Source organism: Trachurus trachurus (assembly GCF_905171665.1).
Source record: "Trachurus trachurus genome assembly, chromosome: 15".
Taxonomy (NCBI): Eukaryota; Metazoa; Chordata; class Actinopteri; order Carangiformes; family Carangidae; genus Trachurus; species Trachurus trachurus.
In genome coordinates this window covers 2564645-2580554 of record NC_139906.1, presented here as the reverse complement: position 1 = coordinate 2580554, position 15910 = coordinate 2564645, and the positions used below count along the sequence as shown (strand labels likewise).

The 15910-nt window shown below is 39.2% G+C and overlaps 1 protein-coding gene across 2 annotated transcripts in view; it reads right to left on the bottom strand.

The window, feature by feature from the left end:
• Nucleotides 1-15910, bottom strand: part of LOC310997901 (spectrin beta chain, non-erythrocytic 1) — a gene marked incomplete at its 5' end in the record, with an annotated part of 110506 nt that overhangs the window by 29293 nt on the left and 65303 nt on the right. For both annotated transcript variants that reach the window (XM_083987734.1, XM_083987733.1), the window contains 9 exons: nt 26-304; nt 1368-1457; nt 3340-3564; nt 6973-7236; nt 8901-9047; nt 9180-9270; nt 10339-10541; nt 12646-13065; nt 15618-15833. In XM_083987734.1, the coding sequence (XP_083843860.1) occupies nt 26-304; nt 1368-1457; nt 3340-3564; nt 6973-7236; nt 8901-9047; nt 9180-9270; nt 10339-10541; nt 12646-13065; nt 15618-15833 (1935 nt within the window). The remainder of the gene's footprint in view (nt 1-25; nt 305-1367; nt 1458-3339; nt 3565-6972; nt 7237-8900; nt 9048-9179; nt 9271-10338; nt 10542-12645; nt 13066-15617; nt 15834-15910) is intronic.

The window sequence follows — 15910 nt, the reverse complement described above, 5'->3', positions numbered from 1 at the left end:
CGGGGCAGCGGGTCCCTGAACGCACCTTGGCCTTCTCCTCCGACATCATGTACAGCTCCTGCTCGCTCATCCAGGCCTCGGCCTCGGCCGCGTCGAAGTAGTACTGCTGCGCCTCGTGGGCCTCGCTGAGCCGGCCGTGCCGCTTCTCCGTCTCCTTACGGATCTGTTCCCATAGCGACTGCAGCTCGCCGAGCCGCTGGCGGATGGGCTCCGACGGGCCGCCGTCCTCACGCAGGACGTGCTGGCTGCGCTCGAAGATGTCGTCGAAGCGCGGCTGGTGGCCCTGGACCTCCTTCTGCAGCGTCTGTGGAGGGGAGCGGTGATTATTGATCATTGATCATTGATCATCGATAATCGATAGTGATCATTTATAAACTGCTGCTCAGTAAGAAAAGCAGCTTTATTTATGTAGCGCAGTTCATACCAAGGGACAACTCAATGTGCTTTACATGAGTAATGAGTAACTGGAAAAAAAACAGCATAAAAACCTACAATTTTTTAATATAAAATAACTCAGAATAGTAAAAATTGTTAACATCAAAGGAATAGTTCAACATTTTGCCAAATTGGCCCATTGCCATAATCCCTATAGTCATAGCAGTAGGTTTGTTACCTTTAATTGTCGGGATTTCTTGGTTTCCCTCATCAAACTCATCAAATACACAATCCAACAACTCCACAACGCTCTGGTGGACAAGTTGTGACCTGCACATTCACCACGCTATGAGATAATAACACAACGTTACCACACAGAGTTGTTTTAGAGGTTTTGGAGTTGTTGGATTGTGTATTTGATGAGTTTGATGAGGTGAAACCAAGAAATCCCATAATGAGCCTCCGTAGCGTAGCTCTGAGCAGCTCACGGCTCTGCTCCGCCGTTCTAAAAATAGCTTGCACCGACAATTAAAGGTAACGAACCTACTGCTATGACTATAGGGATTATGGCAATGGGCCAAATTGCCTAAATGTTGAACTATCCCTTTAAATATACAACTAAAAGCAAGGAAAAAAGAAAAGAAAAAAAGAAAAACAAATAAACATACAGTATAAAATAAAATAAAAACTAGACTAAAATAGAGTATAAAATACGAGTTTGATTGATTTGTATTAAAACAATTAAGAGGAAAAGTAATTATGGGGAAAGTTGGATGTTTTTTTTCTTTCCCTCCTTCAGTCATGACTCTTGTTTTTCTTGACTCTTCTTCAGTGATCTTAGGTTTTAATGAGCTGTGTGTGTGTGTGTGTGTGTGTTTGTGTGTGTGTGTGTGTGTGTGTGTGTGTGTGTGTGTGTGTGTGTGTGTGTGTGTGTGTGTGTGTGTGTGTGTGTGTGTGTGTGTGTGTGTGTGTGTGTGTGTGTGTGTGTGTACCTGGTTCTTCTTGATGAGCAGCTGGACCGTCTGCAGGTTGTGTCCGTGGTCGGTGGACGTGGCCAGAGGCATCCGCTCCTCCACCCACAGCTGCAAAATTAAGATTATTATCATTATTAGAGGAGTTGCACAGCTGCACTTTACTGTAATACCTTATATTATATTATTCTATTCTCCTAATTATTGTCTCTGTATTATTTATTCTATTCTATTGAAGCTGCTGTTACACAATTATTTCCTGCAAAGGATTAATTAAAGTACTGTTCTATTCTATTCTATTGTTGTGTTACTACTGCTGATAATCTTGTGTCTAATAGAAAAACTACTAAAGGTATAACCCTATCCAGATTATTATTACTCATCATAACTGCTAATGATGCTATTGCTGTTGCTATGACTACAGCAGCAGGTGTAACCATCCCAAAAGCTGCTGGAAATGTCACTAATGTTTCTAACAAAATAATGAAATTGTAGCATCAGTATAAGAAACCAGCAGAAACAACCACAACTACTACTACATCTACTGACGCTGCTGCCACTTTTTCCATTCACTCCATTTCCTCACCCGGTTGTAGGCTATTTATTAAGTTTTTCTATTCTGCATAATTTATCCTTGTGTATTTTTACTTTGCTCAGTTCATAGTTTTTTCTCTATAACAGCACATACTTTAGTTTTTAGATATATTTTTGTACATCGTGTCTTTATATATTTTAATTCCTTACTTCTCTACGTGTCCTGTTGGTCTATGCTGCTGTTAGTGTCAGTGCTTCTAATGATATTAACTCTTGTACTTCTCCTCTTACAGTAGAGTACCTGCTCCTCCTGCTAGTGATACTAACGCTGCAGTATTAATACCTGCTCCTCTCAGTCCTACTTCTCCACTACGAGTGTTCAGGACTTCCCCTTCGCTTCTACTCACGCTTCCTTTTTCACACTCTTCAGTAATGACGGTTATTTGATCGACACGTTTCACTTTCACGGGATTAACAGTCTCCTCAACACAGATGGTTATAATGTATATGCCTTGTTTCAGCGGGTTAATACAGACTTCTTTCCTGTTGACTAATGAATAACTGGATATAAACTTAAGAGCTGTCAGCTTCCGTCTGAAAATATATAACCTGCAAATGAGTCTTTCCTGTTTTTTCATAATAAAGCACCTTCTCTGGAGACCCAGGAGGCCGGTTCCTAGTCCAACCAAAACTTTATATGAGAGTAATAATAGGGACCAACACAAAAACGTCCATAAAACTACACAACAACCCTTTAATATTCCTCCACACTGCTCGTCCACTGCAATCCAAGTGTCCTGAAGGGAGATAGTCCAGAGTTTACTGGAAACTACCTCATTTAGGACATTTTTACAGCCTAAACAGGACCTTATCTCCCTTCAGGACACTTGGATTGCAGTGGACGAGCAGTGTGGAGGAATATTAAATGGTTGTTGTGTAGTTTTATGGACGTTTTTTTGTCAGGCCCTATTGACTCTCATATAAAGTTTTGGTTGGACTGCAAATCAGCCTCCCGGGTCTCCAGAAGCACTTTAAGGAATAAAAAACTACTCCGGAGTATTCATCATCAGCATGAGGGGGAGTCGATAATGACTGAATTAGTTAGTTAGTTAGTTGTAAACGTTGTTTTTTTAAATGTTTTTCTTCTTCTACTTCTATTTCTTCTTTGCTTGGATGTAGGTATTATCTAATTTATTAATGAATTATTTGTAACAAGGGGTAAACAATATAAGTTTGCTTCTTTCTGCCCCCTTTCATTCAAGAGTTACAGTATTGTCATTGTCATATGAGTTTTATTTTATTTTTTGTTTTTATGCTCGATAAATGAATGAAATAAATAAATAAACTAAAACTAAACTAAACTTCATTTCATTTTTGGCGAACTATTCCTTTCCCTTCCTGTTTGCTACTTCCTGTCCTTCCTGTCTCCTCCTCCTCCTCCTCCTCCTCCTCCACTTACGATCTCGTCCTCCACGTCGCGGTTGAACTGGTGGATTTCTCTGGACGCCATCAGGTTTCCTCGTCTCTTCTGCAGCGGCGCCTGCAGCGACTGGAACTTGTGCTCCACGCTGATCCTCTGGCCGTCCACCTCCTCCGAGCCCTTCCCCTCCTGGCTGAGCGCCTGGGACTGGCCCTGCAGCTCCTCCACCTCCTTCTGACGCACCTCCACCTGGCTCTCCAGGATCTACAGCAGGAGGAGGAGGAAGAGGAAGAGGAGAATCACAGGTCAGAGAGGAGGAGGAAGAGCGTTACGCTGCTGCTGCATCAGAACAAGTAAAACAGGAGTCGACCCACTTGTGTATGAACAGGGAAAAATGCGCAAAACTGGGAAAGAAATAATTAAACAGCAGGAAGACGATGCAAAAAAGGGAAATAAAATATTCCACAATAAAAGAAAAACTGGCAATTTGAGCAATAAACTAAATACGAACCATATGCATGAGGAATAAAAATGAAAGATAAGTAAAGAATAAATGAAATCAAAGTTCAAATAATGATATAAGAGATAATACGATTATTTAGATTGAAGAGTCACATGTTCGGTCGTAGAAATAAGAGAATAAAAAATAACAGTTATTATAAAATATAAAAATAAAACGATCCTGTTCAGGCCTCAGATGGAGGAGAAGAGGAGGAGGAGGAAGAGGATGAGGAGAAGGAGAAGAGGAGGATGGTGGTGATGTCTAAAATAACAAAATCTAAAATAAAAATGACGTGAGGATCGTCTCCAACAGCCGGAGAGAGAAAACAACAGTCTGAGGAAGAAACAGAGAAACACAAAAACACACACAAACACTCACAATACAAAAACACACACACACACACACACACACACACACACACACACACACTCACACACACTCACACACACACACAATAAAAAAATAAAACAGCCCAGGTGGAGGCTGGAGGATTAAAATCAGAGCGGAGGAAGGAGAAGAGTCGTTTCTCTTCTCTCTCCTCAACAGATCAAACACTCTGCTAATGATCCTCCTCCACGCACACACACACACACACACACACACACACACATACAATGACACACACACACACACACACACACAATGACACACACACACAATGACACACACACACACACACACACGGACCTGCAGAGAAGACAGATGATAAGAGAAGCTGCTCTAACACTGAAAATACCAACGTCATCCTTCAGACGGCTTCATACACCCCGCTCGGTCTCACTTTACACACACACACACACACACACACACACATATATACACACGTACATGCACGCACACACATATACACACACTGTACATCTCTGAGACACAGCGTTGGCTCGTAACACATCAAATGAAAGATTACATAACTGCTGCTGTGTGAGCGGAGTGTGTAACAGTGTGTAATAGTGTGTGTGTTGTGTGTGCACAGCTGAGACTCTGGAAATGAATCCGTGTGTGTATCTGTGTGTGTATCCATGTGTGTGTGTGTGTGTGTGTGTGTGCACTAGCGGATGAATTATGTAAAGGAGGTTTGGCTCCGTCTCCTCACTTGACTGCAGAAACTGAACCAAACTACCGGTTATTTCATTCTGCAGAAACGTGTGAAAATCTGAAGCAGATATTTAATCTAATCTGTTTTAATCTGTTTTAGTGAAACTCAACAACAACAAGAAGAGTGACGAGTGTTGACAGTTAATCCTCTCTCAGAGACAGACTTTCATTTCATTTAGATTAGAACAAATCTTCTGCTCAGTAAAGAGGAAACTCGTCTCCTCTGGTTCTGTTGTTGCTGTTTAACAGAGTCGGAGCAGAAGGAGCAGCTTCATTTACTGGTTTAATCAGCACCGGACGCCGGGTTGGCTGCGTTATGGCCGAGAATTATTCAATTTCCAATCGATTTTCGACTATTAACGATTATCGAATTGATTTTAGATTATTGCCGATGACTGTTTCTCCATTTGACAGAAACATTGAAACCAAAAAAGGCCTGGAAGGACACGGGTTAACGGGTTAACGGGTTAACGGGTTAACACAGATCATGAACCAACACAGTTAGAAATCACTGAAGAGGAACAAAAACAGAAATCTACCAACTTTTTGTTGTTGCTGTATGAGTTGTTCACTTCCTGTTTGGAGTTTTGTTCACGTTTAGTAGAAGAGAAACTGACAAATTGAAATTAAAATTAATCCTCAGGAAACTCCCAATATACTGAAGGTATTCCTTTTAATGAAATTCATCCTGGAGGCCTTTAAGCTGTAGAAATGTACTATATGTGTGAAGTCCTGAAACTGCAGCAACTCCTTGCTCTGTATGCACATGTGTAGATATGTATGTAGATATGTATATATGTACGCATGCATGTGTAGGAATGTGTGTGTGTGTGCGTGCATTCATTCATGCATGTGTGTAGGTATGTTATGTGTGTATGTACAGTATATGCATATGGAAGCATAGGAGCATTATTCTCTGTATGTATTTTCTTTCTGTGTGCTTTGTAAGGTTCCTGTCTTGTAAGCCCATGAGGGCTGGACACCTCTGGTGTAAGACACTATGTTAATAAAACTAAACTAAACTAAACTAAACTACTTAAGTAGGAGTAAGAAAGTACTTGGTGAAAAAACTCCTCAAGTACTGAGTAACTGCTGAGTAACCTCTGATTTATTTGTTTAATAATCAGCACATGAATGTGATCAAATACACAAAAATATAAAATGGCAATGAACAAATTCAGATATTGCCAAAGAACAACACTAACCACAGTCTTACACTGCAAAAACTCAACATCTTTCCAAGAATATTTGTCTTATTTCTTGTCAAAATGTCATTTCTAGTCAAAACTAATCTCTTTCCACTTAAAATAAGACTCATCACCTAAAAATTAACTTGTTTTTAGATCATTTTCACTTGTTTCAAACACATTTTCACTTGAAATAAGTAGAAAAATCTGCCAGTGAAAGTAAGTTTTTTGTGCTTGTAATAAAAAAGAAAAACTTGCTCAGATTTTTCTACTTATTTCAAGTGCAAATCTGCTTGAAAGAAGTAAAAAGTGTCTAAAAAATAAACTACTTTTTATGTGATGAGTCTGATTTTGACGATAAATAAGACTAATATTTTTGATAAGAGTTTGAGTTTTTGCAGTGTAGTGTTGTTCTTTTGCAATATCTGAATTTGACAGATGAAACGCAGTCACGTGACAGAGCCTCTGTTGGAAGGAACTCCATCAAAACAGACAGTTTTTTGTGCTTGTAATAAGAAAGAACAACTTGCTCCACTATCAGATTTTACTACTTATTTCAAGTGAAAATATCCTTTTTTTTTTTTGTAAACAACTTTTTTATTGCTTTTAAAGGGAAACAAGTACATTAGTTTGATAAAGGTAAAAGGTACATTGCAACCTAGTAAAAAAAAATAAATAAATAAAAGAATAAAAAAAAAAAGACAGGACAGAAGTAAAACGTGTCTAAAAAATAAGCTACTTTTTTACGTGATGAGTCTTATTTTAAGTAGAATGAGATTGTTTCGACTGGAAATAAGACAAATGTTCTTGATACGAGTTTGGGTTTTTGCAGTGTACCGACAAGTGCAGTTGATCCATGAAGTGAACTGTGAGGGAATAACGTCTCACCTGTTGTTTCTTGAGCAGGATGTTGACGGACGTCAGGTCTTTGCCGTAGTCGTCGGACAGCAGCTGTCCCTCCAGGCCGCCCAGCCACTTGTCCAGGTCGGCGCAGCTCTGCGTGAACAGCTCGGCCTTGTTGGCGTCGAACAGACACTTGGCCTTGGTCTGCGTGGTGGACTCCAGGTCCTCCCACATGCTCTTCAGGGAGGCCAGCTTCTCCTTCACCATGGCCTCGGTCTCCGGCTTCTCCGCCATCAGCGTCTGTCCGTCCTGCAGAGACAAACTGCTGTTAATGCTCTGAATGAAGCTGCCTCATATTATAGACAGTAGACCGTAACCATGCATCCATCCAACGACCAACCAGCGTCCAACCAGAATTAAATGTTTGAAATAATTGTTCGGGGAAACCTTTATTTTGAAATTTTCCACCCGAACAAGCGGCAAAACAGCCAGAAAAAACGTAACTATTAGGGCTGGGACGATATGCTTTTCTCCTGATTCGATTCTTCTATGATTTTTTTGGATGGCGATTCACTTTAAATTGCGATTCTACGATATTGCCGATTCTCTCGATTTTTAATCTGCATTTTTTAACATTTATCTGCACACAAATACTGTAGGAGCCTATAAATTAACATAGTCCATTATAAAGTGAACTTAAACCCTTTTCAAAACCTGTACTCTCTGTATGTAAAAAAGGCGAACAAATGCACATTGCACAATATTTTAAAAAATTCAAAAAAAAAAATCAAAAAATTCAAAAAAAAATTTTTCCAAAAAATAATAATCGATTTTTGAAAAAAAAAATTGATTTAAAAATCGTCAAAAAAGAAATCGCGATATTTATGTGAATCGTTTTTTTCTCCCACCCCTAACATCCATCCAATGAACCAACCAGCGTCCATCCAGAATGAAATGTTTGAAATATTTGTTCGGGGAAACTTTTATTTTGTAATTTTCCACCGAACAAAAGTCAAGCGGCAAAACAGCCAGAAAAAACGTAACTATCGTCCTCTCTTCTTGGGAATAAATCAGCGGTGTAGACGTATTTTAGATTTTAGATGTCGGCTCATCATCGCAGCTACAGTTTCATCTTTCACTCATGGGGACGTGTATAAATATTTAGTCTGAGATCTTAAATGGGAGAAAAGTTCACACCAGCATCACAACCTGCTGTGATGGAAACAAACTTAAAAGGAACTTAAAAGGTTTTATTTTATAGAATTATAGAAGAGAAAACTGCAAAGCTCAATAAATCAGAAAGTGAATGTTTTTATAAGACAAAAGGTCACTGGAGTGAATCTGATCCAAATCGTATCATGAAAGACTTTGTTGACTGTTGCTCTTGTTAATCCTACACACACGCGCAAATGAAAATTTGTCCTCATACTGTACATAAATACTCTCTTTTTCTTATTTTTACATATGCATAGGTATATTTGGAGCGTTTCTCTCTCTTTTTTTCTTTTCTTTTTTTCTCTCTCTCATTCTCACCTATTTATTATGTATTACTACTATATTTACTATGTAACCACTTCTAACTAGATGACAAGCAGCTGTACTGACTGTCTATTGTTTTTTGTGTTTCTGTTTTTCATTTTCCAAAAGATCAAAGTATCATTGTTTAAGTTCAGGGTCGGGGGGGGGGAGTTGTTTAAAGACTTGAAAGATGTAACAAAATATTTTTAGACGAATGATTCACCAATTTCAAAAATCAATAAAGATAAGCGTTAAAAAAAAGGAAAAATTGAATTTGTTCTCAAACGTTTTAATAACGATTCTGCATAATGATCAATAATGTGCAATAAGTTGTTCTTATTTCTTTTGATAATTTAAATCTGTTGTATTTAATAGTTGTTTTTTTCTTTTGTGTCTGTCTGTATTCAACTTCCTTCATGGATCAATAAAGTTTCCTGAGTTGAATGGGCTCCCACCTTGTCGATCTTGTCCAGCCACTCCTTGTTGGACTGCAGCTCGGCCATGAAGGCCTGGTGCTTCAGCCACTTGCTGTGCAGGTTTCTGGCCTCGTCGTACGTCATGTCCTGAGCCGTCAGCATCTTCTCGTTGATCCACAGGGACAGCTGCACAACACACACACACACACACACACACACACACACACACACACACACACAGATAGACTCATCTCATCTTCTTCAACACAAACAGCAGCTGGTTGTTTAATAAAGTCTGAAGTCAGATTGTGAACTCACCTCCTGACAGTCCTGCAGGAACTTCTGCAGGTCTCTGTTGTCCTTCAGCCTCATCAGCAGGTCGCTGGCGGCCGCGCGGTTCTTCTTGTGTCTGAGCAGCAGAAAGCAACACAATTAGTCAAAGATGAATTCATTAAAATCATCATTTATTCATCTTTTTTCTTTTCTTTTTTTTCCCCCAAGCATGTGTTTATTAGTTTTTGTTTGCAAGTTACAGCAAATCAAACAAGACATTCTTACAGTACATGCAAGAAACAGAGCAAACTTTTCCTCCCTATTCTCCCTCCCTTCCCCTCTTCCCCTCGCCGCTAAATAAGTAAAACATTAAAACTATAAAAATAAGATGAAAATAAAGCAAAAAGGAAGAAAAATAATAATAATAATAATAATAATTAAATAAATAAATTAAAAAAATAGACAAAATAACAGTTATATGATAGATTTCAAGGGCGTTTATCAGGACATTTCACCAATGTCATGTTTGATGCCATCTCTTTAATCCATCTTCTAATTCTTGGTGCATCAAAGTTTTTCCAATTAAGGGAAATTACACGTTTATCTTGTAATATACACATATCTACTAATCTATGCCTTTTCTTTTAAATCTGTTAATTCATGGAACAATCTTCCAACTAATCTGAAACTTTGTACAGACTTCAATGTTTTCTCCCGGGAAGTCAAACAATGTATCCTAAGAAATTATTTTTAACCTTGGCAAAGTGTTAAGTATTTTAATAACTGTATGTTTCTTTCCGATATGAAATATGTCTCAAGTGTTTGTGATGTGTGAGAGGGTGTATTATGCACATGTGTATGGATGTTTAACGCTATGTAAATTGATAATTCTTACTTTTCTATTGTTCCGCTACAAGGCATCTATTCTCATTTAGAGACTAATGTTATTTTGTACATTGTCCCTGATACAAATAAACTTATTAAACTAAACTAAACTAGATTCTTTATTTTGTAAGTAGTTGGATATACTGTATGCCCAGAAGGAAAAGCTTGGGGTCCAGTGGTAACTTCTTAGCTAATATTTTAGCATGTATTATGGGATGTTACTATTAAACATGTGTAATTTGACTGGTGCCATTTCTACTGAATACGTTTCCATTTATTCATTTTGGTATAAATCAACGTGAGTGAACGTGTCTCTGACCTCTGGTCGATGGAGTCCACTTTCTCCTGGATGCGCTCGACGTTGATGTTGCCGTCGGCGACCAGGCGGCGGCCCGTGTCCACCACGCTGCTGATCTTCTCCTCGTTGGCGTCCATGGTGGTCATGAAGTCTTCCTGCTTCTTGATGGCGGCTTCAGCTCCCTCCAGGGTGGTCGGCATCTCAGTGTGAGCCAGCACGTACTCCTGACACACGGACACACAGCAGGAAGTAGAAGATTAGTATCATTTCATTATTAGGTTTGTTTTATAATGAAATATCTCCGACTTTTTGTCATTTTACTGTTCCTAAGGTCAGAGCAGAAATGAGGAAGAAAGATTTTAGATTTTCTGCTCCGAGTTAATGGAACATTTTGCAGTCAGAGCTCAAAACTCCAAAGTCTGGTATCTCTGAGTGTATTCAAGTCAGCCATTACATCCAGGCTTCAGGAGGGCAAATGCTTTATTTTTTAAACTAATCTTGAAAATTAAATTGTATTTGTATTCTTTGTTTTGTGTTTTTTGTCTATGATTAATGTGACTGTGTTGAAACTTAATGTGCTATGGTGTCATCCTGGGCCTGGTCTCTCTTGCAAAAGAGATCTTGGATCTCAATGGGACAAACCTGGTTAAATAAAGGTGATAATATAATCATATATAATAATAATAATAATAATAATAATAATAATAATAATAATAATAATAATAATAATAATAATAATAATAATAATAATAATAATAATTATTATTATTATTATTATAATAATAATAATAAATGTGTCCAATTAATTAGTGAATAATTTACAGAAAAAAAACATTCATCTCAACAGCTGTCAATATTATAACAAATCATCATGAACACCCAACTCCATTCTGTTGTTTTTACATCAAACACACACCTCCACTGCTGTTTTGCAACAGACAATAAAGTTTTTTCTGATTCTCATTCTTGTTTTGTTTTTTTCTCAAGTTAAAACAAAAAAAACGTCCATTTGAACTGTAGGAACATTTTGCTGTAATGAAGTCTTTCTACCACATGATGGCAGACTTTAACCTACATAAACTGAAACTGACTGACTGAGCGTGACCTGTGTGTCCGTCACAAACTTCATGTTCAATGTCTTTAAGTTTCTTTATGTGTCTGTGTGACATTTCAAATCAAAGCCGTTCACTGATTCATCATCTAGTTTTTCCAGCTCTGCTTCATTGAACCTTATTTTGATAATTTAACCAGTTTGTTTCTATGTTTCTTCCTCTCTCAGCCCCAGAAGTCTGAGTTAAAGACGTGCAGTCTGTGGCTCTTTAACTCATCTATGAAATAATCTCTTACATGCTGATAATAGCTAATGAGATAATCTCTTAAATCTCTCATATAACAACGCAAACATGTTGTTTTTTTATTTTTAAAACAACAGCTCTCTGCTGCTCCTCTACCTGTCACTCAGCAGAGGAGACAGGGAGAGTTTTCTTTTTCTTGAAATCTTCCAGGACATTTCCAGCTGCTCCAATCTGACAGACATTAGTTTTTACGCCATACACTAACACATCCTCCGTCCTATTCATGCTCTTATTTCGTACATTTAATCTATGTTTATTCCTCTCTCTCATTCTCTCTCCCAGAAGTTTGATTTAAAGATGTGCAGTCTGTGGCTCTAGTTTATGATATAATCTCTCACATGCTTAGACATTATGATAAATGTATCATAAAACAACAACTACAACTACATCATGCTCACGGTCAAACATGTTTTCTTTGGAAAATGAAATCCTTAGCTGGGTCTGAAAAAGTGAATCAGAGCTCTGGGAGCTGATGTCACCATCATATAGTAAATCATTTTCCAGGACAATTGACTTTTTTCCATGACTAGAAAACTGGTTTTCCAGGTTTTCCAGAACATCACATGAAATCCAAACTCACTTTGTCTCTGAATCCGTGTATCATTCGTTCTTTCTATTTTCAATTGGCAATTAAAAATAATCAAAAAATGAAAAAGTGACAGATTATTTTGTTTTTTAATTTAACACAAAAAACGAAAATATTGCCCGTTCATTCGACTGGGGGGGAACCCTGCCTTCCATTTTTGATCTGAATTGAATTGAAAATCTGACATTTTTTTGTTTTTTGTTTGATTAAAAAACAAAATAATCCGTCACTTTTACATTTTTTGATTTTTGATTTCCAATTGAAAATAGAAAGAACGAATGATACACGGATTTCTCTGCTGCGGGGACAATCATCGTCCTCCTCCTCAGAGACTGAGGCTGAGAGCTGGAGGACAGAGGACGGGGGGACGGGGACGGGGTCTTGTACCTGGTTGTTGAGGAAGGCCTCGGCCTGCTTGGTGTCCCTCAGGAACATCTGGTAGGCGTGGGACTGGGACAGCAGGTTCTGCCGGTTCTCCCACATCTTGTGCAGCTCGTTCCAGCCGGTGTCCAGCGCCTGCAGCCGTTGCCGTAGGAACATGTACTGGGCGTCGGTCTGGCCCTGCGTCACCATCTCGCCCATGTCCCTCATCTTCTGGTAGTCCTCCTCGTAGTTGCGGATCTCGTTCTTGATGCCCTCGTGCTGGGCCAGCAGCTTCTCGGCCTCGGCCAGCGTGTTGGCCACGTCCTCCGAGGCGATGGCCGTCTGCGTCCTCGACAGCCACGACTGGAAGTCGTCCAGCTCCCGGAGGAACTGCTGCAGCTTGCTGGCCTCGCCCAGAGACTCCTCCCGGTTCTTCATCGTGTCCTGCAGAGAGAGACCAGAAGAGACTACTCAACACCTCAGAAATATTATTTTAAATACCATAGTCCATTTAGAGGGACAGGGTATTGTTTTAATGTGCCATATTTATATTTATCTATTGATTTACTGATTATTTATGTATTACTTGTGCACTTTACTCTGTTTTTATCATGTACTGTATTGGGTGTATGTTGTGTTTTTATGTCAGTGTGTGAAGCCCACTGAAACAAATTCCAATCAACAATGTTGTTGACATGGCAATAAAGTATTGAAACTTGAAACTTGAGACGGTGAAGATGCAAAATAACCTGGGCACATGGCAATACAACACACACCTACCTCAGTAGCACTTTACACCTATTTATTCTTACATTTATTTCCTTATAGACATAGATCTCTGGCCTTTTTAGAAATGTTATGTCCTTGTCCTTTTTTTAATCCCAGGCTTGAGCCTTTTTAAACTGTTTTTCATTGTATCTTGTATGTCTTTGTGTGTTCTCTTTTGTTTCTCCACCTGACCTGGAACAACCGTACAAAAATTCCTACTGTATGTGTGTATGCACAAATGGCAAATAAAGATTTTGACTTGACTTTGACTTTGCCTGAAGCTCCTGATTGGACGACGCTCTGACACCGTTGCACCGGCTCAGACAGACCCAAGTCTCCATGGAAACGTTATTTTGACTCCTACTACTCAAACTTTTTCTAACCTGTCGTTACGAGTCATGATCCTAGTCTGGCATGTTTTTACCATCCATGGCTTTTATTCTGAAATGGAACCAAATTCAGGTTGATTTACACTTTTATGTATAACTACATTAAGTGGGATACTGAATGTCATATGGGCCGACTAAAAGTGACAAAATAAACTAATAGAATAATAACACACCATCTGCATTTTTATTTTTGGTTTTAAACTGCAAAAGCAATGTGTAACAACAACAGTAAAGAGTTTTTGTAATTATGCCGGTTTCCTCTAGGGACAGACAGAAGTTATTGATTTAAAAAAGTTAATTTCTCCCCGGGCGTCAAGTGGTCATGGCGCCCTAAGCAGGTGTTTAGTTCGCTGATGCCTTGGTCTCAGATGTCCTACCTCCTCCTATTTTATTTTATTGTACTTTATTTTTCATTTTTATTCATTTATTCCCTTCTTTTTTCCTTCTTCTTCTTCTCCTTCTTCCTCTCCCCTCACCTAGTTTATAGTGATCCTCATCACTGATCTCCATCACACATTGATCCTCGTCGCCTGCATAACCACAAAAATCTGTTTCTTGTTTTGTCTTTTGTCTTGTTTTGTCTCTCCAGTTGTTCGCTTAGTGTGTTTGTTTGTAGTTTGTAGTTTGGTCGATCACACATCACACACTTGTTGTTGATTTATTAAGTATTCTCACTTATACTTGCACTATTAATAAAAAGAAGTTGGGGCATCTAAACAAATAAAACTAAAAGATGTCATCCCACATGCTATGGATCAGGAATATTTGATTTTGTACTAAATTAGAAAAAATAAAACACACACTAAAAGGTTCATCTGGCAAATTTGATCAGATCTGGGAACCTTCAGAGCTGCATAAAACTAATTAACTAATCTAATTAGGACAAATCACTGGCTTCACCTAATTTAGCTGACAACTCACCTAAATATTACTCTGTATTATGTACTGTGCTTTTCTAATTGTGTCTTTTTTTTTGTTGGTAATATTCTCTTTTTCCTATCATGTGCATATACTGTATATCCTCTTTTACAAAATACTTAAAGGGATAGTTCAACATTTTGGCAAATTGGCCCATTGCCATAATCGCTATAGTCATAGCAGCAGTAGGTTCATTACCTTTAATTGTAGGTGTAAGCTATTTTTAGAACGGAGGAGCGGAGCGGCAGGCTGTTCAGAGCTACGCTATGGAGGCTAATGGAATTTCTTGGTTTCCCTCATGAAACTCATCAAATTCAACATCCCAAAACTCCACAGCGCTTTTGTAGACAAGTTGTGACCTGCACAACCACCACGCTATGAGATAATGACGGAACGATACGAAACGGAGCCGTTTTCGAGGTAAATACGGAGACTGCTTGCTGAAAAACTGTCCCTGAACGCAACGCGCATCAGCGGTTTTGTATGAATTTACCTCGAAAACGGCTCCGTTTCGTATCGTTCCATTATTATCTCATAGCGTGGTGGTTGTGCAGCTCACAACTTGTCTACAAAAGCGCTATGGAGTTTTGGGATTTTGTATTTGATGAGTTTGATGAGGGAAACCAAGAAATTCCCTTAGCCTCCATAGCGTAGCTCTGAGCAGCCTGCTGCTGCGCTCCGTTGTACTAAAAATAGCTTACACCTACAATTAAAGGTAACGAACCTACTGCTATGACTATAGGGATTATGGCAATGGGCCAATTTGCCAAAATGTTGAACTATCCCTTTAACATACTGTACATTGTCTTAGATTTACTCATTTATTTTATTTTATTATTATTTTTTATTGTCTATTTGTTGCTTTTCTGGGTGGGAACCAAAGTTAAACTCAGTAAAGAGAAGAGGAAGACCTCCCGGTACCTTCATCTCGTCCCAGACGCCGGTGATCTCGGCCAGTCGTCCCTTGATGGCGTCCGACTGCTCGGGGTGTTCGGTTGCTAGGCGCTCGGCCTCCTTGCCCAGGTCGCCCAGCTTGTCCTCGATGGCGGCGAGGTCGCGCTCCATCCCCGTCAGCTTCCTCTGCAGCGCCATGACGCCCGCCAGGTCGTTGCCCAGCTCCTGGGTCGACTCGATCACCTGGACGACAGAGAGAGAGAGAGAGAGAGAGAGAGAGAGGACGAGGAAGAGACAAGTTGGACATTAGTGCACACCCT